This window comes from Portunus trituberculatus, chromosome 32 (genome assembly GCF_017591435.1).
Source record: "Portunus trituberculatus isolate SZX2019 chromosome 32, ASM1759143v1, whole genome shotgun sequence".
NCBI lineage: Eukaryota > Metazoa > Arthropoda > Malacostraca > Decapoda > Portunidae > Portunus > Portunus trituberculatus.
This window is the reverse complement of record NC_059286.1, coordinates 11,409,429-11,437,333: the sequence shown is the minus strand read 5'-3', so window position 1 is coordinate 11,437,333 and position 27,905 is coordinate 11,409,429. Positions and strand designations below refer to the sequence as shown.

Below are 27,905 nucleotides of genomic sequence, written 5' to 3'. Positions count from 1 at the left end.
TATGCTCCAACAAGCCTCGATATTAACCCCTTCAATACTGGGACACATTTTACCTTGAAATTTGATTACGATTAGGCCATTTAACTGACATTAGGAAGGGTCTATGGAGATCAGAAGATTAATGACCACTGTTTTCACTATGTTAACCCCCCCCACCCCCACATAAGTTTCTGAAGCTGCATTAAATCACCAAATAGTAAAAAGAGTGAATATGGAAACGTGTCATTGTACTGAAGAGGTTAAGCACAGTAGAAACAAGAGCGTCAGATTAGCAAGACCTCTACCAGCTATCAAAATACACGATATACAAAATTAAAATAGACTAAAATGTACCAAAAATAAAAACATACAGCAAATAAGAGCAACATCTGAAGCAAACTCTAAGTACGATCCAACTCGCTTCACTAGTTTGTTGGAAAGTTGTTGGAAAAACTGTTGGCAAATAGAGAGTTAACGTCCTTATTGATCCACTTGTCACTTAACCATAGCAGGAAAAACACAAGCACACCATCTAAGCCAAGCTACGTCAAAGGCCTGTATTCTGAAACGCTTTGCTCTCTCACCATCACTGATTTCCAAAGGGTCCAGTTGAAGATACTCGTGTTTTTTATTCTTTCAGTACCATGTCGCGTTTTCATATTCATTTTGCTTACTATTTGGTGACTATAAAGCGTCAGAAACTTATAAATACAAGTAATACAAAGGAGGACAAACAGCAACAGACCCTGAGCCCCTTACTAGACTGTTTGTTGAGACTATAAACTAACTACCAGCGATAGAGACAGGACAACAAAAGATTTAAGATAGTGAAGACTCTGGCCATTAATCATCTCACCTTCATAGACCCTTCCTAATGTATACAAAATCGTCAAAACATATCCAAAACTCACGATAGAAATGGTTCTGGTGATAGATTGGCAAGATTTCTGGTATATCACAAGGAAAGCTGTCTTGAGAACACGGCTAGTTGACTCTGTGGCCTTGGAAAATTGTCGTAGTGAGAGGAGAAGGCGTCTCTGAACACAGGCAAAAGTGCTATCAGTGTGTTGGAAAGTCACAAGAGTTACCCCTGCAAAAATTATGTAACGCTGCCCATTGAGAAACAGTAAATAATCCCCGTTTTCTCTCAATGCCTGGCGCTGATCTATCTCTTGGGTCACTACATGGGGAGGGAGCAGCAGCGGTGGCCAGAACCTCCTCCTGCTGGGGACGTCAAAGGGAATGGATGGCTCTACTCAAAAGGGTTGGATTATTACAAGTCAATATTATCTTTTTTCGAAACCTGAGTCAAGTATGAGGGAGAGAGAGAGAGAGAGAGAGAGAGAGAGAGAGAGAGAGAGAGAGAGAGAGAGAGAGAGAGAGAGAGAGAGAGAGAGGGAGGCAAATCGCTCACTATCTATCTATCTATCGTTTTTATATAAGAGGGATTCCGGATTTTGGCCACAAGTAACGAAAATATGGGGATAAAACTCTCTCTCTCTCTCTTACACCCACTGAATCATCTACATAGCGTCAGTTCTTTCCATCCATTCCTCCATCTTACCCTACCTCTCCTTTTCCCTCTCCCTTTCCCTCTCTCTCTCTCTCTCTCTCTCTCTCTCTCTCTCTCTCTCTCTCTCTCTCTCTCTCTCTCTCTCTCTCATGTATGCCTCGCCACACCTCCCTTTCTCACACCGCCACTTTGGAGATCGCCCGCGTCACCTTTGCAGAGCGCCAGATCCCTCCACTGTGTGCTGAATGTTATAGGAAGCTTCAGTCTTACACGTGGCGGTGGTGGTGGTGGTGGTGGTTGGAGAGGGACAAGGGAAGAGCTCTTATGTAAATCTCAAACTGTGTAAATTCCTGCATGAAAACTCCACTTCTCTCCGCGCTATTCCTCAGATTCCCAGCCACTTCCTGATAGATTTTTGTCTGGCTTGAAAGTAAAGTGAAGGGAAAAGGAAAGCTATTTTGAGTCTATTGTCTGTCTGTGTGTATGTCTGTGTGTCTTTCGGTAAATATTTCTTTTTGGTATTGTTTGTATGTCTTTTATTTTGTCCAGATCATTATCAATCAATGTTTTCGTTTTCGTTTCAGTTTTATTATTTTTCTTTGTCTTTTTTTGTCCAGATCATTTATCAATCAATATTTTTTTTTCCGTTTCAGCTTTTTATTGTTTTTCTTTATATTTTTCGTAAAGGGTGATGTATTTAAACTATAGTCTGTCTATTTTAAAGTGGCTCGTGGGTCTGGGTTTGAATGGTGCCCCAGGAAATGCGTGGTTGTCAGATCTTGAGGAAAACCGTGAGCTGTCATTGTAATAAGTGCGTTAAACAGAAAACAAGTATTATTCACATCAGATCAATTACGTTATCAATAAGCTACTACATGTTTTAAATCCAGGAGCCATTTTGAGTAGCCAGACTATACTCCATCTCTCGTCTCTTGTTTATTCCTTTAATTTTGGCGAGGGAAAGTGATCCATTTTCTTCGTTCAGTCCTTCATCAGCTGGTATTCTCGTCCTAAGGGTTCTGTCTTGTTCTTTATGTACAGTCCATTATAAAGAAAGAAAACGGTAACAATAACACACACACACACACACACACACACACACACACACACACACACACACACACACACACACACACACATACGGAAAGTCAAATCAACAGGTAAAAGAAGAAAAAAAAAGAAACATAATGAGGAGACTTTAACGAGATGAGCCTTAAGAAAAAGAAAAAAAAAAAAAAAAAAAAAACTCGTAAATTTGACAAGTGAATGGCAGGAACAAGTAACCTAACGTAATTTTATCTTTCATTTGCTTATCTATTTATTTTTTTCCCATTTCCTTTATTCATTTTAATCTTTTTCATGCATTTTCTGTGTCATATTTTTCTTCCTTATTTCATTCGTTTCTGCTTTCCTCCTTTCTCTCCATCCCTCCTTCCTTCTTCTCATTTCTTCCCTCCATCCTTTCTTTCTTTCCCTTCCTTCTCTCCCTTCTCTCCTTAACATCTCTCCTCCCTTCTTTTAAACTCTCTTTTATTTCTCTCCTCTAATTCCTTCCCTTCTCATTTTTTCCCCTCTCTCCTTCCCTTCTTATCTCCTTCTAATCTCTTATTCTTTTTCTTCTCCACTAATTCCTTTCCTACCTTCCTTCTCTTCTTCTCTCCTTAATATCTTTTATCTTCCCTTCTCTTAATCAATTTTCTTTCCTTTTCTTTTAATTCCCTTCCTTCCCTTCCTCTCTTCTTCTAATCTCTTCTTTTTTCTCCAGAAATTCCTTTCCTTCCTTCCTTCTTTCCTCTGCTTCCTATTTTTTCTCCTTCCTTCTTTTAATCATTTTTTCTTTCCTTTTCTTTTAATTCCCTTCCTTCACATACTTTCCCTCTCTCCTTCCCTTCCTCTCTTCTTCTAATCTCTTATTTTTCCTCCACTAATTCCTTTCCTCTCTTCCTTCTCTCCTTCCCTCCTTCACTCCCGCCTTGCAAAACTTGAAGTAGAACACTCAATGAAACGCCTCTATAAACAACTTCTTCTCTATCTCCTCTCGAGACTTTGGTTCCCTGAGGAGGAGGAGGAGGAAGGAGAAGGAGGAGCAGGAGGAGGAAGAGGAGGAGGTGGTGGAGGTGGTGGAGAAAACGGAAGAAAGTCTAAAATTCAGCGGTAACTTAGTAATCTCTTATATCCTAAAGTCAAGCTTACAACTCACTGGAAAGTTGATGAAAAGATCCCGAAGGAGGGTTTGTGGGAGGCGAGGAGGGGAAGGTATCATGGGGGGAGTGTGTGTGTGTGTGTGTGTGTGTGTGTGAGAGAGAGAGAGAGAGAGAGAGAGAGAGAGAGAGAGAGAGAGAGAGAGAGAGAGAGAGAGAGAGAGAGAGAGAGAGAGAGCTACACAAAAAGCAAATAATGTACTCTCTCTCTCTCTCTCTTTATATTTTTGTACAGGGTGTGTGTGTGTGTGTGTGTGTGTGTGTGTGTGTGTGTGTGTGTGTGTGTGTGTGTGTGTGTGTGTGTGTGTGTGTGTTGGGATATGTTTGCTATGCTTCAGTCTTTCTTTTCTCTCTTTTCCTTTTTCTTTCTTTTCTTTTTTCTCTTTTCTTTCTTTTCTTTCGTTCATTCTTTATTTCTTCCTTTCTTTCTTTTTTCTATCTTTTCTTTCTTTCTTTCTTTCTTTTCTTTTGTCTCTTTTCTTCCTCTTCTTGTCATTTTCCGTATTCTTCATTAACCTTCGTAATTGTCATGTTTTTGTAAGTCATCCTTTATTCCATTTTCCCATTTCATCTTCCTTTATCCTCGTATTTCTTCGATCGTATTTCATTTACCTTTTTCAGCCTTATTCTCACATTTCTCCAAGTCTTCCTTTATCCCTTACTTTATCCGTCCCTTTACTCTCACTTCGTTACTACAAATCATCCACTAGTTATTTATTTTCTTCTACGACATATTCCCATTTTCCATTTAATATCATCCTCCTCTATTTCACCGCCATCATTCTCTTGTCCATGTTTTTCTCTTCTTCTTTATTCATTCCCACCTCGTCAGCCATTCCTCGTTCGTATTTTCCTTTCCCTTTTTCTTATTTTCTCATCCGCACCTTCCTTTCCTTTGCTCAATAACAAGTGTGCGTTCTTTGTGTCTGCATTCCCCCAAAGACTCACCTCCTTTCACGAACACATGCACCGTCCCCTCCCCCCAACACACACGCACACACACACACGCACACACACACACACACGCAAACACCTTCCCATCTTTTTCTTTCTCCTTTTTTCCCACTTTCTTTTTTGAGCTCAATTCCGTGTGATCCATTTTTCCATCAATAAGTAAATATATAAGAAAGTCAAAGGAAAGGAAGATACCAGGAGAGGAAAGAGGAGGAGGAGTGATTATGAGTAAAGGTAATGTGTAGAAGAAGAAGAAGAAGAAGAAGAGGAGGAGGAGGAGGAGGAGGAGGAGGAGGAGGCGACAGTGATGAAAAGATATTGAGGAGAAAGAAAGTGTGAGAGAAGATATTGAAGAAGAAAACGTAAAAGAGAAGGAATAAGACGAATATAAAAGTGTAAGGAGGGAAGGGAAAGAGGATAAGAGAGAGAGAGAGAGAGAGAGAGAGAGAGAGAGAGAGAGAGAGAGAGAGAGAGAGAGAGAGAGAGAGAGAGAGAGAGAGAGAGAGAGAGAGAGAGAGAGAGAGAGAGAGAGAGAGAGAGAGAGTAAAGATAAGACTCCTCCTCCTGCTTCTCCTCTTTCAGCTAACTACTATTACTACTACTACTACTACTACTACTACTACTACTACCACCACTACTACTACCACCACCACTACTACTACTACTACTACTACTACTACTACCAACCACCACCACTACTACTACCACCACCACCACCACCACTACTACTACCGCCACCACTACTACTACTACTACTACTACCACCACCACCACAAACAATACCAACCACAATAATGCCTAACCTAACCTAACCTAACTTAAAAATAATAATTCCACTAATAAATAAAGAAAATAAATAGATAAATAAATGACTAAATAAATGAATGAATCCTGCTTTCCAATTGGCCACAGCACGAGTCAACCCAGCCAATCAGGAACGCCCATTGCTATTCCTTCTGGACAAAACAGTGGTATACTAATGAACACTCCACTGCATTGTATATTCTCATTGTCCTTCTCTTTCCTCCTCCTCCTCCTCCTCCTCCTCCTCCTCCTCCTCCTCCTCCTCCTCCTCCTTCTCTCTCCTTTCTGATTTTCCTTTACTTACTCCTTCCTTTGTATCCTTTAATGATGGAGGAGGAGGAGGAGGAGGAGGAGGAGGAGGAGGAGGAGGAGGAGGAGGAGGAGGAGGAGGTATTGTTGGTTGTGGGAGTTGTATTGATGATAATGATGATGATGATGATGATGATGATGATGATGATGATGATGAATGAGAAAGGACAAAAGAAGAACAAGAACAAGAATAATACGAAAAATTGTGTGAGAGAGAGAGAGAGAGAGAGAGAGAGAGAGAGAGAGAGAGAGAGAGAGAGAGAGAGAGAGAGAGAGAGAGAGAGGATTGAAAGGGATCAGCAGAGGACAGAAGGGGAACAAATGTATTCAAACCTTTCTGTCTGTCTGTCTATCTGTCTGTCTATCTGTCTGTCTTTCTGTCTGTGTGTCTGTCTGTCTACCTGTCTGTTTGCGTATGTATGTATGTATGTATGTATGTATGTATGTATGTACACTAAATTGTTTTTTAATCATTAATCGATACTCTCTCTCTCTCTCTCTCTCTCTCTCTCTCTCTCTCTCTCTCTCTCTCTCTCTCTCTCTCTCTCTCTCTCTCTCTCTCTCTCTCTCTCTCTCTCTCTCTCTCTCTCTCTCTCTCTCTCTCTCCAAACATCAATTGTCACATACCCCTTTCACTCACTCACTTACGCACACACACACACACACACACACACACACACACACACACACACACACACACACACACACACACACGGACACTTGTATGCAAATCTCAGCCTTCCATTCATATGCATAAGAGATCACAAGACGGGAGGGAAGGGAGGGAGTAAGAAGGGAGAGGAGGAGGAAGGGAGAATATGTGTGTGTGTGTGTGTGTGTGTGTGTGTGTGTGTGTGTGTGTGTGTGAATGAATGGATGGATGTATGAATGAGGAAGGGAAGGTGAAGGTAATGTAATAAATGTAGAATGGTATATTTAACTCAAGGGAAAATGAAAAGTGGAAGAACAAGAAGAACAAGAGTAAGAAGAACAAGAAGTAGAAAGAAGAAAAGTAAGAAAGAAAAGAAAAAGGAGGAAACTCGTAATATTAGAACAAGACAAAACAAAACAAAGGAAGACAAACCATATCACTAAAAAAAAAAATAAATAAATAACTACAAGAAAAAGGAAAACAAAAGAACAAAAATTGGTTAATGAAAGAAAAATAGCGACAAAACAACAAAATTATGAAAAAGACAAGAAAGAAAGAAAATAAAGAAAACAAAAAGAAAATACAAAAAATTAGAAGTACAGACATAAATACAAAATGGATAAAAATACAAACAGCACACACACACACACACACACACACACACACACACACACACACACACACACACACACACACACACACACACACAAATTATTCAGATAAAAAGAAGAAAAAGGAGAAAACAGTGAAAAAAACAGCAATAACAGCAAAATAACACACGCGGTCACCAGATTCGGGAAACTGTGCCCTAAAAATACCCGTCTCGCCGCAGCAGGTTCCAGGCTTCCAGGAAAAGAGGGATTTCCATAACCTAATCCAGTAACGACCCTCCATCGATCCCCCTCACCCTCCCTCCCCTCCCTCCCCTTCCTTCCCCTCATCCTTCCCTCTTCCCAGGCCCCTTTAACCCCTTTCTGTCCTCCATTCCTCCTCCTCCCCTCTCCTCTATTTTCCCTCCTACCTGTCCTCCTCCTCCTCCTCCTCCTCCTCCTCGTCTTTCCAAGGCTCCTAATCTCGTGTTGTTCTTGGTAAACATTGCAATTTGTCTTAGATGTCTTAACGATACATCCGTGTTTTGTTGTTGTTGTTGTTGTTGGTATTTTTCATTGTAATTCGTATTCATTAACGTTAATGGTGAGAAGTTTTTAGGAATTATAACACTCATATTAACCTTACGAATTTCTATATCCTCCAACCTAGGTCTCTCTCTCTCTCTCTCTCTCTCTATCTGTGTGTGTGTGTGTGTGTGTGTGTGTGTGTGTGTGTGTGTGTGTGTGTGTGTGTGTGTGTGTGTGTGTGTGTGTGTGTGTGTGTCCTGGCCCGTGTATCGATGAAACTCTACGTAACTCTATGTGACTCAAAGCACCGTCTCTTCCTCGCAGAGTGACGCCCAGTCTGCCGCCCCGCTGCCCGCTGTGGTCAGGGAGAGGAGGAGCGCCCGTATCATTGAAGGTAAGGCCTGTATTCTGAAACGCTTAGCTCTCTCACCATCACTGCTTTCCAAAGGCTCTAGTTCAAGATACTCGTGTTTTTAACTCCTTCAGTACTGGGACCTATTTTGCCATGAGTTTTGAGTATGATTAGGCGATTTTATTTACATTACGAAGGGTCTATGGAGGTCAGAAGATCAATGGTCCAGAGTCTTTACTATTCTAATCCCAACATAATTTCTTTAACATCTATAAAAATCGCCATATAGTAAACAGAATGAATATAAAAATACGAGATTAACCCCTTCAGTACCATGACGTGTTTTCATATTTATTCTACTTACTATTTGGCGATATTTTGCAGCTTCAAAAAATTATGTGCTGGGGGATTGAATTAGTGAAGACTCCCTGCATGAATCATATGACCTCCATAGACCCTTCCTAATGCCAATAAAATCGTCAAATCACACATAAAGCTCGTGGTAAAAATGAATCCCAGCACTGAAGAGATTATGGTTATTTCTATGGTTCTGGTGATGGATTGGCAAAATTTCTAGACGATCATAAAGAGAAAATGTCTTGAAAACCCTGCTAGTTGTCCCTGTGGCCTTGGGAAACTGTCGAGGTGAGAAAGGAAGGCATTTTTGAGTACGGAAGTAAGACAGAGACAGAGGTGGAGTGAGGAAACAAACACACGACCACCAAAACTCACCTGAACTCATTTAAGAAGGAGGTTTTTTGGTCCCTATTCTTTTGGCTAACTCTTTTGACCCTGTTCGTTTACCTTTCTTTTTCTAATTCCAGTTTTTGTTGCCCTTGACCGTTTTTTCCCCTCTAAACAAAGAAACACTTTTATTAACCCTTTGGCTGTCACTCGGTTCACCTTTCCTTAATTACCAATCAGTCTGAAACACCTTTACTTCTTCTACAGCCACAGTCATTCTTTAAACAGGATAGAAACGGCAAAATCGATTCCTATGCATAACTTCCTTGCAGATTTTTACAGAGATTTCGAACAGAGTGTATGGTGTTGAGATGAAGACAAATGTGTGTATTGAGTGGTAGGAAAACACAAGTTGAGACAAGAGAGAAAGAAAATAAAATACCTTGTCTCAACTTGCGTTTTCCTACCGCTCAATACTCACATAGTGTAAGGTGGTGATGGAAGGACGAGAGGAAAAAAAGAAGGGAGATGCGAGACTGAAGGGGAAAAAAAAAAGGAAACAAAATAGGAATAAAAATAAGGACATAAATGAGTATAGGTGATGGGGTCAGAAAAGATGATAAAAGGAAGATAGGAAAGAAAGAAGACGATGTAAGTCTGAAGGAAAAAAAAAACAAAATAGGAACGAAGCATAAAAGAGATAATAGATGAATAAAGGTGATGGGGTGAGAAAAATAGAATAATTGTAAAGAAAAAGAGAAAAAAGAAGACAGGAGGCAGATAGAAAAGAAAGAAGGGAGATGGAAGCCTGAAGGAAAAGAAGGAAACAAAATAAGAAAGAATAAAAATGATAGCCGAGTTAAAATGATGGGGTGAGAGAAAATGATAGAATAATGGTGAAGAAAAGAGGAAAAGAAGACAAGGAAGAAAGGAAAGGAAGAAAGGAGAAGCAAACCTGAAGGAAATGAAGGAAAACAAAACAGGAATGAAAAATAGACAAGATATAGACGAGTAAAATGATGACGACAGAGACGATGATAGAATAATGATGAAGAAGAGAAAATGAAGACAGAAGGAAGAGAGAAAAGAAAGGAAGGAGAAGTGAGCCTGCAGAAAAGGAAGGGAAAAAAATAGGAAAGACGAACAAAGAAAATAATAGACGAGTAAATGTGATGTGGTGAGAGAAAATAGAATAATGATGAAGAAAAGAGAAAAAGAAGTTAAGGAAGAGAGGAAAGGAAGGAAGGGGAAATATGATAATAAAGAAGAAAGAGAATAAGAGGAAAAAATGGAAAGATATGAGAAAACTTAAGGGCAAATATGAGAAAGGGATGGGGAAATACAGAGAAGAGAATTTGGCAAGTGCGAGAGGAAGGATGGGGTTAAGGAGAGGAAAATGGAGACAAAGAGGAAAGAAGCAAAGAAGACAAAAACTTGCGAGAAAAACAAATAACAAAGGGAAAAGTTGTGAGGAGTGCGAAGGAAGAGAGACAGAGAAAAGAAAGCTGGCTAAAAGTTTTCATTCTCTCTCTCTCTCTCTCTCTCTCTCTCTCTCTCTCTCTCTCTCTTCGCCTCTTCTCTTCTCTTCTCTCATTCTCTTCTCTTCTCTCATTCTCTCTCTCTCTCATTCTCTCATTCTCTTCTCTTCTCTTCTCTTCTCTTCTCTCTCTCTCTCTCTCTCTCTCCTCTCTCTCTCTCTCTCTTCTCTTCTCTCTCTCTCCTCTCTCTCCTCTCCTCTCCTCTTCTCTTCTCTTCTTTCCTCTCCTCTCCTTTCCTCTTCTCTCCTCTTCTTTCCTCTCCTCTCCTCTCCCTCTCCCTCTCTATCTCTCTCTCTCTCTGAGAAAAAAAAAAAATATCGCAGATAATGAAACGAGAAAAAAAGAAAAAAAAGAGAGAAAGAAGAAAGTACAAATTCAACAAAAGTAAACTAACAATAATAATAATAATAATAATAATAATAATAATAATAATAATAATAATAGAAATACTACTACAACTACTACTACTACTAATACCACCACCATCACCACCACCACCAACAACAACAACATCAACAACAGTGATAATGATAACAACAACAACAACGACAAAACCTTCCGATCAAAAACAAGAATAAGCTAAAAAGAAAAAAAAGAAAAGAAAAGGATTGAAACCCAAAAGTCTGCCATAATTTGAGATCGAAGAAGACACAAAGAGTTCTGATTGGTGGGCAGGCTGGCGAGGTCTCACGTGATTGGAGGAACAGCTGCGGGAGACACACCTGATTGGTCCTCAAGCTTTGACGGATGGACGCAGAGAAGAATAGAAAGAGAGAGAGAGAGAGAGAGAGAGAGAGAGAGAGAGAGAGAGAGAGAGAGAGAGAGAGAGAGAGAGAGAGAGAGAGAGAGAGAGAAGGAAAGTAAAAGAATATTTGTTCCTTCCTATCTCGTGTGTTGTCAGTTCAAAAAAAAAATGTTACTTTTCTCTTGGTAAGTAAAAAGAGACTCGAATTTTTTTTGGGGAAGGGAAGAATAAATAGAAAAATAATAGTGACATTAGCGAGTCTAAGGGAATGAAATGGAGTGTCGATAAAGCTAATATAATAGAAACGAGAAAGAGAGAGAGAGAAAAGAGAAAAAGAGAGAAGGGAGGTAAAAATAATAGAATAAGCCTCGATACAGAATAAAATAGACAAAAGAAGAAAAAAAGAAGAGAAGAGAAACATAGACGAATCTAACGCCATAAAATGAAATGCAAATCCACACAAAGATAATTTAAAGAAGAGAGGAAGAGAGGAGAGGAAGAAAAATGAAGACAAAAATAAAAGAAATAAGCCTCGATGTCGAATTAAAAAGACAAAAAAAAAAAAAAGAAAGAAAAGAGAAACGAATCTAAGACCATAAAGTAAAATGTAAATAAATAAAGATAACACAAAGAAAAGAGGAAGAGAGGAAAGAGAACAAATACAAAAATACAAAAAAAAAAAAAAAACTGAAATAAACTTCGATACAAACACGAATCTTGCATAAAAAGACAAACAGTTAATAAAAACCTTAAAGAAAGAAAAAAAAAAAGAAAGAAGAAAACATATATAAACCTCAATACAAACAGACTTTACTTTTCCTTACTTTTTCTTGACTTTTTCCTTTACTCTCACTGATCTACTTTTTATCTGAAGGGAGAACGACAAGCAGAGGAAAAAGAAAACATGGACACACGAAATAAAACAAAAGAAAATGAATAACGCGGAAGGAAAGTCACAAAGGAAAGAAAAATATATGAAAAAAATGGATAACAGAGAGAGAGAGAGAGAGAGAGAGAGAGAGAGAGAGAGAGAGAGAGAGAGATTATTTCTTACCTCTACGGAGAATCAAACCACCAATCCAGTGTTTCTCATCGTGGGCCACATAGCCTTCCTGGAGCCCATGAGGAATTTTCAGGGTCCATAGAATAAAATCAGGAAAATCGGAGGCCACTGGGGGGACAGTTGATGATTGTGTTTGGATGCGTAATTGTTGTATCCTCATTTGTGAATTATCGAATACAAGTTTTCAGCCGAATTATGAAGTTGGAAAGATTTAAATAAAGGCGTTGATTGTACAGTACTGGGAGTCCTTAGTGTTTTATGACTATTTGTGAGTTTTTAATGAAGTTTTCATCCACATTATGAAGTCTATTGATTTGTATAGAGAGCCTTTATTATTTTACGCTATTTGTGAGTTTTCAATTAAATTTTCACCCAAATTATGAATATTGATTTGCTAGTGGCGTATGAATTTCAAGTCCATAATTCTATCCTAACAACAATCATTACTATATAGAGAGCCCTTATTATTTTTTACTTATATGTTTGTTTTGAATTAAATTTTCACCCAAATCATGAAGTTTGATTTACTAGTGGAGTATGAATATCAAGTCCATAGTTCTATTCTAACAATGATCATTACAATATAGAGAGCCCTTATTATTTTTTACTTATTTGTGAGTTTTCAATCAAAAGTTTCCCCCACATTATGAAGTCAGCTGATTTGCTAGTGGAGTATTCTATCCTAACAACGATCTTTATTATATTTACTTCCCAAGGTCTTGTAAGTTAGGGGGAGGAGCGCTGGAACTCAAATTATCATAGAGAGAGCCACTACTGAAGAAAAAAAAACATTGAGAAACTCCACCAATCCACCAACCCGCCAATCCACTCACTCCACTCACTCCACCCACTCAAATTCCACCGCCAGGAAATCTTTCAGTAATTAGGAAACTTTTTTTTTATTGTTATTATATTCTTTTTAATCTTCATTCATTCAATATCTTTCCTTTTTCGCTTTAATTAATAGAACGGCTGAGCGAGCGATGGTAATGATAATGGTATTGATGATGATAATGATGATAGTAATGGTGGTAGTGGAGGTGGTGGTGCTAGTGGTGGTAGAAGCAATAGTGGTAGTAATAGTAGTAGTAGTAGTAGTAGTGGTATTAGTTGTATTATTATTATTATTATTATTATTATTATTAGTAGTAGTAGTAGTAGTAGTAGTAGTAGTAGTAGTAGTAGTAGTAGTAGTAGTTATTATTATTATTATTATTATTATTATTATTATTATTTATTATTATTTATTATTATTATTATTATTATTATTATTATTATTATTATTATTATTATTATTATTATTATTATCATTATTATCATTATTATTCTTCATTATTATTATTATCATTATCATTATTATTATCATTATTATTAGTAGTAGTAGCAGTATTAGTAGCAGTGATAGTGGTAGTGGTAGTAGTAGTAGTAGTAGTAGTAGTAGTAGTAGTAGTAGTAGTAAAAAATGTAAAAAAAAAACAAATCTCTTAAAATCCTAAATGCAAACTGAGAGAGAGAAGCTTCTAAAAAAACAACAACAATAGAGCAAACAAAAAAACACCAAAAAAATCAAAACAAAAAAGAAATTACCAAAAAAAAGTCACACACACACACACACACACACACACACACACACACACACACACACACACACACACACACACACACACCTGACGGTCAATAAGCAAAAAATGACGCACAGGTAAGGACGATGATGGACACTGATTACTTACCTTGAGAGAGAGAGAGAGAGAGAGAGAGAGAGAGAGAGAGAGAGAGAGAGGTAAGGATGAAAATTATGAGCCATGTCAACCATAATCCCTCGAGGACAGCTGAGCGGATGAGAGGATTTCCCATCACGAGAGAGAGAGAGAGAGAGAGAGAGAGAGAGAGAGAGAGAGAGAGAGAGAGAGAGAGAGAGAGAGTGATTGACGGACTAACAGACACACGGACATTGAGAGACTTACTGCCTGACAGCCTGACTGAGAGATAGATAGATAGATGATAGATAGATAAACAGATAGAGATAGAAAAGAAAAAAATAAACATTAATAGATAGACTGATAGATATTTTGTATATTTTTTATATCATTTGTATAATTTTGTATACTATTTTGTATAAGTAGATAACCTGACAGGTAGGTAGAGAGACACATGGATTAAAAGATAGATAGACAGGCAGATGTGTGAATAGGAAAATAGACAGACAGACAGACAGACATGTAGGCAGCCAAATAAAAGACATACAACACACACACACACACACACACACACACACACACACACACACACACACACACACACACACACACACACACTAAAAATAACGAAAAATTACGAAAAAACAGGAGAAAAAGTAACAGAAAGAGTATAAATTGAAATATAAGATAATGAATATAATGTAAATAGATAATTCAGTTTATTTGGACTACAGAAATTATAATGAATTAGAAATAGAAAGAATATGAATTAGGAAACTAACGAAGATACTTGAGTCATCTCTCTCTCTCTCTCTCTCTCTCTCTCTCGTCAACGACTTAATAAATAACGAAAAGAAAAACGAGGAGGAGGTATTGTGAATTAAATTGAAATGTCATGTGTAAGATTACCTGGATCTGAACTGTGTGTGTGTGTGTGTGTGTGTGTGTGTGTGTGTGTGTGTGTGTTGACCGACTCTAAAGCCGCGTCCAGACGATTGAGTTGTCCAAGAGCACAAGAGTTCCCCCATCTCCCCCCACACACACACACACACACACACACACACACACACACACACACACACACCATGCAATCATCCGAAGCACAAAGGTAACATTTAAACAATAATCTCCAGACGCTACGCACTTGAGGCAAAATGATCTGAGCTTCATAACACGCATGACTATCTCTGCTCCATTTGAAGTGAGTGGTTGGGACGGTCACGAAAAGATGAGACAAACAAAAAGAAAGAAAACAAGACATATATACACTACTAGAATACAATACATACTAGTACAATACAATACTACATACAATACACTAACCTGGAAGTATCTTGAAAAAAATAGGAAGAAAATGTGTTGTGGTCAATGTTATGTCGGAACGGAGAAAGCGTGGACTAGCAGTGTCGTGTGTTCAGGATCTCTCTCACACTGCCTTCTCATTTATTTTTTTTCATTATATTACAACTATATGCGCTACACTAGGATAGTCTTGTACACACACGGTCCACAGCTCCCTGGCAAGCACTGGGGAGACTATCTTAGTGTAGTGTACAAAGCTGAACCTAATTCACTCACATTATATACGGCGAATGAGACAAATATAAAACACAAAAACCACCAAAATCACATACATTTCACAATACATTAAGCTGGAAGTACCTTGAAAAAAAGAAGAAAAGCTGAACGGCGAATGAGACAAAAAAAAAAACACACTTCACAATACATCAAGTAAGAAGTACCTTGAAAAAAAAAGAAGAAAAGCTGAACCAAACTCACTCACATTATAGACGAAGAAAAGTTAAGACAAATGAAAAAAATACAAAAAAACATGCATTTCACAATTCATTAAGCTGGAAATACCTTGAAAAAAAAAAAAAAAAGAAAAGCTAACTCACTCACATTATAGACGAAGAAAAGTTGAGACAAATATGAAAAAAACTCCCACAAACACATACATTTCACAATATATTAAGTTGGAAGTACCTTGAAAAAAAAAAAAAGAAAAGCTGAACCTAACTTACTCACATTGCATACAACGATAAACTTGCTGGTAAATACAATAAAAAGACATGAAAATACTGGAGTTTATAAGTAAGTAAGTAAGTAAGTAAAGTGAGTAAGCATGTATTGACCATAATTTCCCTTTACAACTACAAAATACTAGACAACCACAAAAATAACAAAAAAAGAACAACAATGAACAATTATGGTCCGTGAAAAGATGAAAAAAAAACATAAAAAATAAATAAAAAGAATATTAGCCACAAAACATGAACCTGAAGACTTAAAACATACAAGCAAACACGAGAGAGAGAGAGAGAGAGAGAGAGAGAGAGAGAGAGAGAGACCTTACTAAATGATTCCCGTCGTCTCGTTCCTTTGCTTTGCTTTGCTCGGTTCCCTTTTCGATACCTCTTGGAAATGAAGCAGTGAGGAGGGCAGGTGAACACACGAGGCTGGTCTGCTTTCCCTGCCTTTTTTCCTGCTTCTTTACCCTCCCGCCCCGCCTTTGATGTGATGCTGAGGACTTTTGCAGCGCTGTATGTTCGGTGAATCACTCCCCGCGTTTCCCTCAGTGATACAGCTTCGCTCGTTCACCCATTCATTCATTTCTTCCGCTCCTCTGCTACCATGTCCCCTCTCTCTCTCTCTCTCTCTCTCTCTCTCTCTCTGGTATATACTCGATACATGAAAGCAGTGTAAGAAGCCACACACACACACACACACACACACACACACACACACACACACACACACACCTTTAGCCTTTCCCATTTCCTGCAGCAAAGGACTGTCAGAGAGAGAGAGAGAGAGAGAGAGAGAGAGAGAGAGAGAGAGAGAGAGAGAGAGAGAGAGAGAGAGAGAGAGAGAGAGAGAGAGAGAGAGAGATACCTAGAATCACTCCAGTGGGAATTAATGAGAGAGAGAGAGAGAGAGAGAGAGAGAGAGAGAGAGAGAGAGAGAGAGAGAGAGAGAGAGAGAGAGAGAGAGAGAGAGAGAGAGAGAGAGAGAGAGAGAGAGAGAGAATACATACCTAGAATCACTCCAGTGGGAATTAATGAAGCCGAAAAAAGATGAGAAGAGAGAGAGAGAGAGAGAGAGAGAGAGAGAGAGAGAGAGAGAGAGAGAGAGAGAGAGAGAGAGAGAGAGAATGAATGATTAATGAGCCCTGGAGACGAACACTGGTGCCAATTTTTACTCGTGATTAAGTGATGCTCTGCTTGAGGAGGAGGAGGAGGAGGAGGAGGAGGAGGAGGAGGAGGAGGAGGAGGAGGAGGAGGAAAAAAGGACGCAGATGATGAGATGAAGAAAATAAGGTAGAAGAAGAGATCAGAAGGAGGAATAGATGAAGAAGAAGGAGAAGAAGGAGGAAGAGGAGGAGAAGGAGAAGGAGGAGGATGAAAAGGAGATGAGAAGGAATAGCTGAAGAAGGATGAGGAAGAGGAGAAGGAGAAGGAGGAGGAGGAGAAAGAGGAAGAGGAGAATTAAGAAGGAGAAGGAGATCAGAAGAAGGAATAGCTGAAGGAGATCAGAAGAAGGAATAGCTGAAGGAAGAGGAGGAGGAGGAGGAGGAGGAGGAGGAGGAGAAAGGTAATAATAAGATAACGAAAACACAGGAAAACAAAAAAATAGAAAATTGAGTGACTTTTGAGGGAGGGAATGACGAAGAGGCGATAAAAGAAAAGAAGAAAAGGAAAAGAAAACGGTAAATGAATGAAATAGACTCAAAAATAAGAAAAAAAATATAATAGTGGAGTTAAGAAAAAAGGAAGAAAAAAAAAACATTACCATTATGAGAGAGAGAGAGAGAGAGAGAGAGAGAGAGAGAGAGAAGAGGAAAACTAATGAGGAAAAAGAGGAAAGTTAATGAGAAATGGTGAATACAGATGAGGTAATACGTTGAGCTAGATTAATTCATGTGTGTATTTAATTCCATTCAAACTAGTGGGAAAAAATGTATATTCCTGTATTTTTTGTATTCATTAGTACAAGTATTTAATGACAAGAAGCAAAAAAAGGCTCAAAAGTAACAACAACAACAACAACAACAACAACAACAACAACAACCACAACTATTACTACTACTACTATTATTACAGCAATAACAACAACAGTAACAACAACAACAATAATGACGATGATGATAATGGTAAAGAATAAAAATCACAAAACAACAACAACAACAACACACACACACACACACACACACACACACACACACACACACACACACACACACACACACACACATCTCAAGGTGTTTACAGGTGAGGAGGTATCTAATTATCTTCCCCAAAACCACGTCTTACCTCTCTCTCTCTCTCTCTCTCTCTCTCTCTCTCTCTCTCTTTCCTCACATTTTTTTTCTTACTCTCTTTTCTTTCCTTCATAATTTGCATGTTGCCTTCAATAACCCTCCCCTCTCTCTCTCTCTCTCTCTCACGTACCCCTTGGCCTAATTTTTGCAGGAGTTCACATAAAAATCCCACGCATTTCCTCCTCTCACTTATCCTTCATTTCCGGCGTGATGGAGATAGTGGGGAAGGACTGGCGGGCAGGGGAGTGCGTGAGAATGAAGGGAGGAGAGCGGGGAGGGTGGGGAGGGACAGGAATGGTAATGGTGTGGAATAACAATGTCTGGGGAATGGCAGAGCGTTGGAAGTGGAAGGGGAGGGGAAGAGGGGAGGGAGAATTGAGTTAATAGGTGAAGGGAGAGGAAGACGTGATGATAATGTGTGTGAATGTGTAAGTGATATCGGTGAGAGAGAGAGAGAGAGAGAGAGAGAGAGAGAGAGAGAGAGAGAGAGAGAGAGAGAGAGAGAGAATGCTGATAGGCCTAACGTTCACGATAATATATAGAGATAGAGGTTCATTTTAAACAATTTCTTCTAGTTCTAAATTATAAGAGAGAGAGAGAGAGAGAGAGAGAGAGAGAGAGAGAGAGAGAGAGAGAGAGAGAGAGAGAGAGAGAGAGAGAGAGAGAGAGTCGTAAAAATTATTCCTAGGGATTAAAGAACAACACTAATCTTCATTAATTAACTAAAACTGCCTATTTTGTCCTGCCACTTATCTCCATCCCTCTCGTGAATGCCTCCCCCATCCTCCACTCTCTCCTCCTCCTTTCATCCTCCACCACCTCCTTCTCCTCCTTCTCCTCCTCCTCCCCGTTTCATCATCCTTCTTTATCTCATCACCAACCACTCCTATCCACAATGTTACCTCCACCTCCTCCTCCTCCACCTCTTCCACCTCCTCCTCCTCCTCCTTCTCGTTTCATCATCCTTCTCTATCTCATCACCACCCACTCCTATCCACAGTATCACCTCCACCTTCTTCTCCACCTCTTTCTTCCTCCACTACTCTTTCGTTACCCACATTCCCTCCATCTCCTTTTCCTTCTCCATCATCCTTCAACCTTTTCCATCATCCACAATGTCACAATGTTTTCTTCTGTTTTTATCTTTTTCAAGGGGGATGAAAAAAAAGAAGCTAGATAGAAGAGAAACATGGTGGGAAGAAAAGTGTGTGAAAAAGAAAGAGATGATAGTTTGTTTCCTCCACCTCCTCCACCTTTTTATCATCCTCTCCTTCTCCATTACCTTCCACTACTTTCCATCCACACTGTTTCCTCCACTCCCGTAGCTTATTGGTTAATTGTCTACTTAATGAATTAGTTAATCAGTCATTCGGTTAAGTGGTTTTTCGAGTTATTCAGTCAGTTAATTAGCTATGTAGTTATTTATCCCGCTAGGCACCCAGGAATTAAGTGAATCAATTTGGTAGCTAGTCACTCACACTTCCACACACACACAATCCTCTCTCTCTCTCTCTCCCTTTACACAACACACCCCAACAAACAAAATCCACCACAAAACCACGTCTTTTCTCAGCCCAAGTAACCTCAAGCTACTTTCCTTCCCCCCCTGGGCAGACTGCATGCTGGTGGGTCTGGAAGAGGGCACGTACTACTACAAAAGCCGCGGAACAGGCGATGTGTGCGGCGTGTACCTTCTGAGCCAACCTGACGAAGCTGTCCAGGTGTCCTTTGATTACCTGAACGTGGACTGCGAGAGTGATGGCCTTGTTAGCGTGAGTATTCTGTGTTATCGTTGTTGTTCATGATGTTCCTGGTGTTGTTGCTTTGTTGTTCTGGTGTGTGTGTGTTCCTAAGTGGTGTCTAGAAACGTGGTGTGAATCTGTACGTGTTTAGGAAGGAGAATTTACTTATACGTTTTCATTGTTGTGTTTGTGTGTTGTTGTTATTATTGGCCAGCGTTTAGACGTTGTGTATAAGGAAGAAATTAATATAGTTAGTGTAGGGATGTATAAATATAAGTGTAGACTGTGTGTTGTTGTTACTGTTCAGGGTAAAGTCGTTGATTAAAAGGATGGAAAAGAAGAAAGTGTAGAGATGTATGAGTGAAAGTGTAGACTCGATACATGGAGGAAAGATGAAGTGTAGGGATGAACAATTAGAGGTATTCACTCGTTATATGAAGAAAAATGAAAGAAAGTTGTTAGTGAAGGAAGTATAAATATAAACACTGGAATAGAAAGAAAAGAAAAGCTTAGTTAGCGTAGGAAAGTATAGGTGAAAGTATAGACACTCGATATATAGAGTAAAAAAAAAAGAGAGAGAGAGAGAGAGAGAGAGAGAGAGAGAGAGAGAGAGAGAGAGAGAGAGAGAGAGAGAGAGAGAGAGAGAGAGAGAGAACGACAGACAGATAGACAGACTGAAAGACACATCTAAAACCTCATCAGGAAAAGAAGATATAAGAGAAGATAGCGATAAGGAGACGAATGATAGAAGAGTAGGAGGTGAAAAGGATAAAAAGGATGAAAATGAATGAAAGAAAGAAGAAGAAGAAGAAGAAGAAGAAGAAGAAGAAGAAGAAGGAAAAAAAAACCTCATGGAAGCAAAGAGAGTCACAAAGATTTCAATAGAACGTGAACATTGAAGGAATAAATAAGAGAGAGTAGTGGTGGTGGTGGTGGTGGTGGTGGTGGTGGTGGTGGTGAGGTACCTGTAGACATCATTGGTGCCTATGGTGGTGGTAATGGTGGTGGTGATGGTGGTGATGAGGTATTCTGGGTCCTCTTGGCCGTGTGAGCTTGAATTGGTGATGTTAAGGTGGTGATGATGCATTGTGGGTGGTGTTGCGTGGTGAGTCTTGTGCTGAAATGGTGCCTGTGGTGATGAGAGGCGTGGTGATGAAGTATTGTAGGGTTTCCTTATTTGCTCATGTAAAAATTTCCCCATTTTCTGTTTTTTTTCTATCCTTCGTCTATTTATTTTTATTTTTCTCATCTTCTTTTCACTCCTTCTTTATTTTCCTCCTCGCTTTCTTCTTCATTTATTTCTATCCTCCTCCATTTCCAATTTTCATTCCTTCCTTACTTTTCTTATCTCTTGTTTTCCAGATGAGAATTCACACACACACACACACACACACACACACACACACACACACACACACACACACACACACTCTCTCTCTCTCTCTCTCTCTCTCTCTCTCTCACTGATGGACTCTACCTCACCCTCTCAATCTCTCTCCCTATCACTCAACTTTAGACACTCCCTCTCACACTCCTCTCACACACCCACACGTTCCCTGTTCCCTATCAAGACTGCCACATCAAACACTGCTACCTTCATCACTCGCTACCTACTCTGCCCGTATTCTGATTCCATTGTTCTCTCACCTCGACTATTTTCCAAGACCACAGAGATGACTTGCGGGGTTCTCAAGAGTGTTTTTCCTATTAATGGTGTAGAAATGTTATCAATCTGTCATTAGAACCATAAAAACACTCTTAAAAATTCGTGTAACTTTAATTAGAAGCTTTTGATAACTCTGTACTTTCTATATGCTAATTTTTCAAGGCCATAGAGATGACTTGCGGGGTTCTCAAGAGTGTTTTTCCTATTATAAGTGTAGAAATGTTATTAATCTGTCATTAGAACCATAAAAACATTCTTAAAAATTAGTATAACTTTAATTAGAGGCTTTTGATCATGATTTATTTTCACTACGATTATTTTCAAAGGCCACAGAGATGATTAGCCGGATTGCCAAGAGTGTTTCCCCTATCAATAGTGTAGAATTATTATCAGTCTGTCACTAGAACTATAAAAAGTACCCTTGAAAACCAGTGTAATTTCATATTCGAATTAAAAAAAACCTTTTAACTTCCGCTAGAGCCTTTGAAATTTAGTGGAGGAGGTGTGGTGCAGAAATGTTGCTAAATATAGACGTATAAAGATGGTTAGGCGGGTTTTCAGAAGTGTTTCTCTTTAGTAATGTAGGAATCTTGTTAATGTGTTACTAGAATCATAAAAAAAAACACTTGAACCTTTGAAAACTTCCCAACTTTCTATAACAATCATCTCTCTCTCTCTCTCTCTCTCTCTCTCTCTCTCTCTCTCTCCAGTCCTTCCTACGCACCTCCATTCCCTTCCATTACTTCCCTGCTTCTTTTACATGACCACCTTAATTTTCTGCAGTTTCCTTTCATTTCCCTCTCATATTCACGTTTTTCATAGCGCATGTGCAGAACAAGAAAAGAATTGCCTCTCTCTCCCTGGCAGTTCGTGGACGGATGGGAGTTGGGAGGCGAGCTGTTCCCAGGAGAGGTGGACGCCCCGCTTGAGGGACGCGTGCACGAGTTCTGCGGGCGACTCAAGAAGAAAGTGTTCCGTTCCTCAGGCAATGCAGCGCTCATTCAGTACCGTGTCCCTGCCCGCGGCGACACCTTCAAGATCACAGTGAGATACACCAAGAACAAAGCACGTGAGTATGCCAAGTGTGTGTGTGTGTGTGTGTGTGTGTGTGTTTATCTGGCTGTGTTTTGTCACCAGGAACAAAGCAGGTGAGTATGCCAAGAGTGTGTGTGTGCGCGTGTGTGTTTACCTGGGTGTGTTTTGCCACTTGTTCATGTATATTTACCCAGTTACTACTTCATTATGTGTAACTTGGGTGTATTTTGTCACGTCTTCATGTATATTGATGACTTCATTTAAGAGGGAGGTTTCAAGGCATTTATCCCTTTCTTTTGGCTAACTCTATCGGACCTGCAAGGGACTGGCAACTAAGTGGGCCTTTTTTTTTTTTTTATATATTTTTGTTGTTATTCTTGGCCATCTTTGCCCTCTTACATAAAAAAAAAAAAGTATTCAATTTCTCCTTCAATATCTGCACAAAAGATACGTGCTTTGTGATGGTCGTGGTCTACTGTGTGTGTGTGTGTGTGTGTGTGTGTGTGTGTGTGTGTGTGTGTGTGTGTGTGTGTGTGTGTGTGTGTGTGTGTGTGTGTGTGTGTGTGTGTGTGTGTGTGTGTGTGTGTGTGTGTGTGTGTGTGTGTGTGTTCACCCTTGATAATCACAGAAGAACACAAGAAGGGAGGTCTCAGGAAGTCATCAGACAGTCAGACATACACGTAGCACTCCCTATATACACAAACCATCCCTTTCTACTCGTATTTATAAAGAGGAAAGACTAGAAACTCTCGCCTTTACACTATGAAAAATGGAAGCAAGAAACCAGCGCAACAATCTTATAAAAACCCCACCAATGTAAGAACTAAGAACCCTGGACTTAGTAGTAGCAAATTAGAAGAAAAACAACCAAGGAGAAGAACACAAGGACAAGGAATGGGATAGAAGCCACAAGATATATAGAACAAACAATGAAAAGGGAAAAGATTAACCCCTTCAGTACTGGGGCACATTTTTACCTTGAGATTTGTGTGCGATTAGACTATTTTATTGACATCAGGAAGGGTCTATGACTGTCAGAATATTAATGGCCGGAGTCTCCACATAAGTTTTTGAAGCTGTATAAACAGAGTGAATATGGAAACACGTCATGATACTGAAGGGGTTAAGTTTTTGTGTACGACTAGGCCATTTCATTGACATTAGGAAGGGTATATGGCGGTCAGAAGATTAATGGCCGGAGTCTTCACTATTTCAATCACCCCACATACGTTTCCGAAGCTGTATAAAATCACCATATAGTAAGCAGAGTGAATATGGAAACGCGTCATGGTACTTAACGGGAAGGATTAAGAGAAAAAGAAGGAGAACATGAAGAAAGAGCAGATATAGGAGCTGTACACGCAACACCAAACCCGTAAAATACTCTGCGCTGCTACAACAAGGATTTACAGCATGCACTGACAGCTGAGCATCGTAAGACACAGTTAATAGTGGTCACGAGAGTCACTGTGGTTCGTTTCACTTCCTCCTCTGCTTTTTCTTTATTGACTCCATTGCTTCTTGTAACTTAGGGTCGCCGTGGTACAGTGAAACCATGCACGGTTTGGGGTCCGAGGGATCTCCAAGCGCACGGGTTCGAATCCTGTCCACGGTCCGAGTGTAGGTTGGGCTTCCTCAGCGGGTGGAATTTGAAATAGGAGGTACCACAAAAAGTATCCCCTTTAGCCCATAAATTCCCGTGAAAAGCCCACATGGTATAAATAAAAAAATAAAAAAACTGTTGGTTCGGAAAGTGACTCTACGGTTCTTTCAGCTTTAGATGGCAATAAATGGAGGAAAACATAGAGGTGGTAAGGGATGAAACTGAGAATATAGTCATGGGATAGGAAAAATATGTGATGATAAGGAGTAAGATGAAAATAGACAGGAATGAAAGATGTTGAATAAAAGATGAGAGAATGAAGTAAGAGGGAAGAAAAATATACAGGACAGACAAAGAAGAGGAGAAAGATTAAGAGTAAAAGAAAGGAGAACAAGAAGAAAGGCAGATGTAAGAGAGAGAGAGAGAGAGAGAGATGAATTAAAACAGTGTATAGTCTCTCTCTCTCTCGCTAAGTGGAATAAGTAGAAAACTCAGCTTGTATATAAAAAAAAAAAAATTCTGACAGGAAACCCAATACTCGTGAAAATGGGGAAAAAGGAAGATTTAAAGCGAAAAACTGTGAAGGCATTATCTGCAGTGAGTGTTCCCTTCCTCCCTTAAAAGGCTCATCACTACTGGAACTTCATTAAGCGGACAGAGAAAAAAGGAACCTGAATTGCTTGTTAAGGTAAACACACACACACACACACACACACACACACACACACACACACACACAAACAGGGAGAAAGAGAGAGAATATCGTTCACTTCCTGGATATTTTTTTAACTTGTATATTTTCTCTTTTGACAAACCTCTCTCTCTCTCTCTCTCTCTCTCTCTCTCTCTGACCATGTGTTTCTTCCCACCTCGCTGCTATCTTCCTTTTTTGTTTTGTTATGGTTTTTTTTCTTATCTTTTATCTTTTTTCTTTTTTTGTACAGTGTGGAAGGTCCCACTAATCTTTAACGCCTTCTACACACACTCCAAATCCTTCCCTTCCCTTCCCTTCCCTTCCTTCCCCTTCCCTTCCCTTCCGCTCCTGGTCCTTCTCTGTTCTTTTCAATTTCCTGCCTCTCTCTCTCTCTCTCTCTCTCTCTCTCTCTCTCTCTCTCATGTTTTTTTTTTGTTTTAGTATTGTTTTTTGGGGTTTCTTTTCTTTTTCTTCTTGTTCTTTCTCTTCTTCTTCTTCCTCCTCTTCGTTATCATCTACTCTCCTTTTTAAACTACTACATAATTAATTTTCTTCGTTTTCACTTTCCACCATCGTTTATTCTCTCTCTCTCTCTCTCTCTCTCTCTCTCTCTCTCTCTCTCTCTCTCTCTCTCTCTCTCTCTCTCTCTCTCTCTCTCTCTCTCTCTCTCTCTCTCTTCTATATTCCTTTCATCATCTCTTCTTCTTCTTCTTCTTCTCTTGCTTATCTCTCCTAATTATTGGTCTTCTGTATCGTCTTATTCCTTCCCTCTTTATTCCCCATGTCTTTCTTTCCTTTCCTTCTCACTGGTCTTCCCTATGTTCTTCTCCTGCTTCCTCGTTTCCTTCTTCCCCTCGTCTTTCTCTCCTTGTCTCCTCCTCGCTAATCTTCACCTTTATTCTCCTTCCTTATTCCTGGTCATCATCCAATTGGCCTTATCTCTTTCTTATTTTCCATTCCTTTTCCGTCTTTCCTTTACCCTATCTAGCATCTTCCTCCTCTTCCTCCTCCTTGTCCTTCTTCTTCTCTTTCTCTCTCATTATCCTCTTCGAAAGCAAGCGTGTTTTTGTCCTCTTCCCTTCCCCTCTCAAGGTATTTCCATCCCTTATTTTAGACCCCAAGATTTCCCCTTCATAAGCTGCACCTCTTTTTTTCTTTTTTTTTGCTTTTTATCTTGATTCAGTCACACACACACACACACACACACACACACACACACACACACACACACACACACACACAGCTTCCCTTCCCTTCCTCTTATGGTTTTCCCTCCAAGCATTGTACATAATCCTCTGCCTAATGCTCAGTGATTTTGCTTTCCTCCTCCTCCTCCTCCTCCTCCTCCTCCTCTTACTCTGTTTCCTCTCTCTTGAGCAATCTGGTACTCGCTTTTCCCTCCTCTCATTTTGGCTTCTGTGGATAAATTTTCACTGCTCTGTATTTTGAAACTGTCCAGGTTTGTATTGGTGTTGTTTTCTGAGAGTTTTGAAATATTGCTGGCTCGTTTATGGCTTTATTTATTTATTTATTTATTTATTTTCCAAGGGTATGTATTTTGAAAGTCTCTGGGTTATCATAAGGAATTTTTGTTTTTTGAAGTTGCAGATTACTAGTAGGTGTTTCAAGAGGAGTTTTTTTTTTTTTTTTTGTGATGGTCTAGAAACTTAATAACCTGAAGAATTGGTGTTAAAAGAAGTTAATGTTATGCTGACCTAACTTATTGGAATCTAACTTCATGAAAACTAACTTTACGTAACCTAACTCAATAAAAACTAACTGAATGATATCTAACTGAATGAAACTTAACTAAATGAAACTTAACTTAATGGAAACTAACCCAATGAAAAGTAACTTAGTAAAATATAACTTACTGTAACCTAACATAACGAAACCAAATTTACTGTAACCTAACTTAATGAAATCTAGTTTATTATAACACAACCTAACCAAAGCTAACCTAAACAAACCTAACTTAATGGAGCCTAACTTAATCAAACCTAACTTCACTAAACCTAACTTCACCTAACCTTCCCTAACTTAACCTATCCTAACCTAACCAGTTTCTAATATTCAGTACTTCGCTCCTAACTTGACTAAACTTAACCAAACCTAACTTAGCCAAACCCACTAATAGAGAGAGAGAGAGAGAGAGAGAGAGAGAGAGAGAGAGAGAGAGAGAGAGAGAGAGAGAGAGAGAGAGAGAGAGAAAGCTGCGTTCTATTTTGATTCAAAGTTCCAGGGATTGATAAAAAATACCTAACCAAACCCAACCCAATTCCTATCATTAAGTGCTCTCTCTCTCTCTCTCTCTCTCTCTCTCTCTCTCTCTCTCTCTCTCTCTCTCTGGTATTTTCTCATTTTTTTTGCGTGTATGTTTTATTTTGGTATTTTCTTTCTAGTTTTTTTGTTTCTGCTTTCGTTATCTTAATATTCTTTAAGTGTCATTCTCTCTCTCTCTCTCTCTCTCTCTCTCTCTCTCTCTCTCTCTCTCTCTCTTTATCTATCTATCTATCTATCTCTCTCTCTGCGTCGCCTTATCTATTTTCGTTGTCTTTATATCATTTATGTGTAATCTCTCTCTCTCTCTCTCTCTCTCTCTCTCTCTCTGCGCCGCCTTCAGCATCGTGTCGCCTCTCACAAATGCACTGGGGAACTGAATTAAGGGCTGGGGAAGTGTGTAAAGTGATTCCAAGCTCCGGGAGAGGCGATGGGTAAGGCAAGGACACGTGATGCTTCTCTCCTCCTGGTAGCGAAGTCTCGTTTGTTAGGTAAAGAGTCGTTAGAGAAATTTTTTGTAAGTGAGTGAGAGAGAGAGAGAGAGAGTGGATAATGTTGTTGTTGTTGTTGTTGTTGTTTGAAGAAGTTTGAAGTGAGAATGGATGAATAAATGGTTTGATTTTTGTTTGTGTGTTTTTAAAGTGTTTTTTTTTTGTGTGATTAAGAAAAAAAGGATTAAGTTATGTTTGTTGAAGAGAGAGAGAGAGAGAGAGAGAGAGAGAGAGAGAGAGAGAGAGAGAGAGAGAGAGAGAGAGAGAGAGAGAGAGAGAGAGAGAGAGAGAGAGACTAATATTGTTGTTGTTTTTTGAAGAAGTTTGAAGTGAGAGAGGAAAAATAGATGAAGTTTTATTTTTGTGTATTTTAAAATGTGTGTTTTGTTTCTAAGTGATCGAGAAAAGAGGTGAAGTGTTGTTTGTTGAAGTGAGTGAGTGAATAATGTTGTCGTTTTAAAAAG

The 27,905-nt window shown here is 39.3% G+C and overlaps 1 protein-coding gene across 1 annotated transcript in view; it reads left to right on the top strand.

Annotated features, from left to right (window-relative positions):
- The window catches only part of LOC123512113 (corticotropin-releasing factor-binding protein-like), a 119,217-nt gene that overhangs the window by 70,911 nt on the left and 20,401 nt on the right, over positions 1–27,905 (top strand). The window contains exons 2-4 of the mRNA XM_045268353.1: positions 7,855–7,924; positions 19,545–19,702; positions 22,206–22,407. Coding sequence (XP_045124288.1) covers positions 7,855–7,924; positions 19,545–19,702; positions 22,206–22,407 — 430 coding nt within the window. The remainder of the gene's footprint in view (positions 1–7,854; positions 7,925–19,544; positions 19,703–22,205; positions 22,408–27,905) is intronic.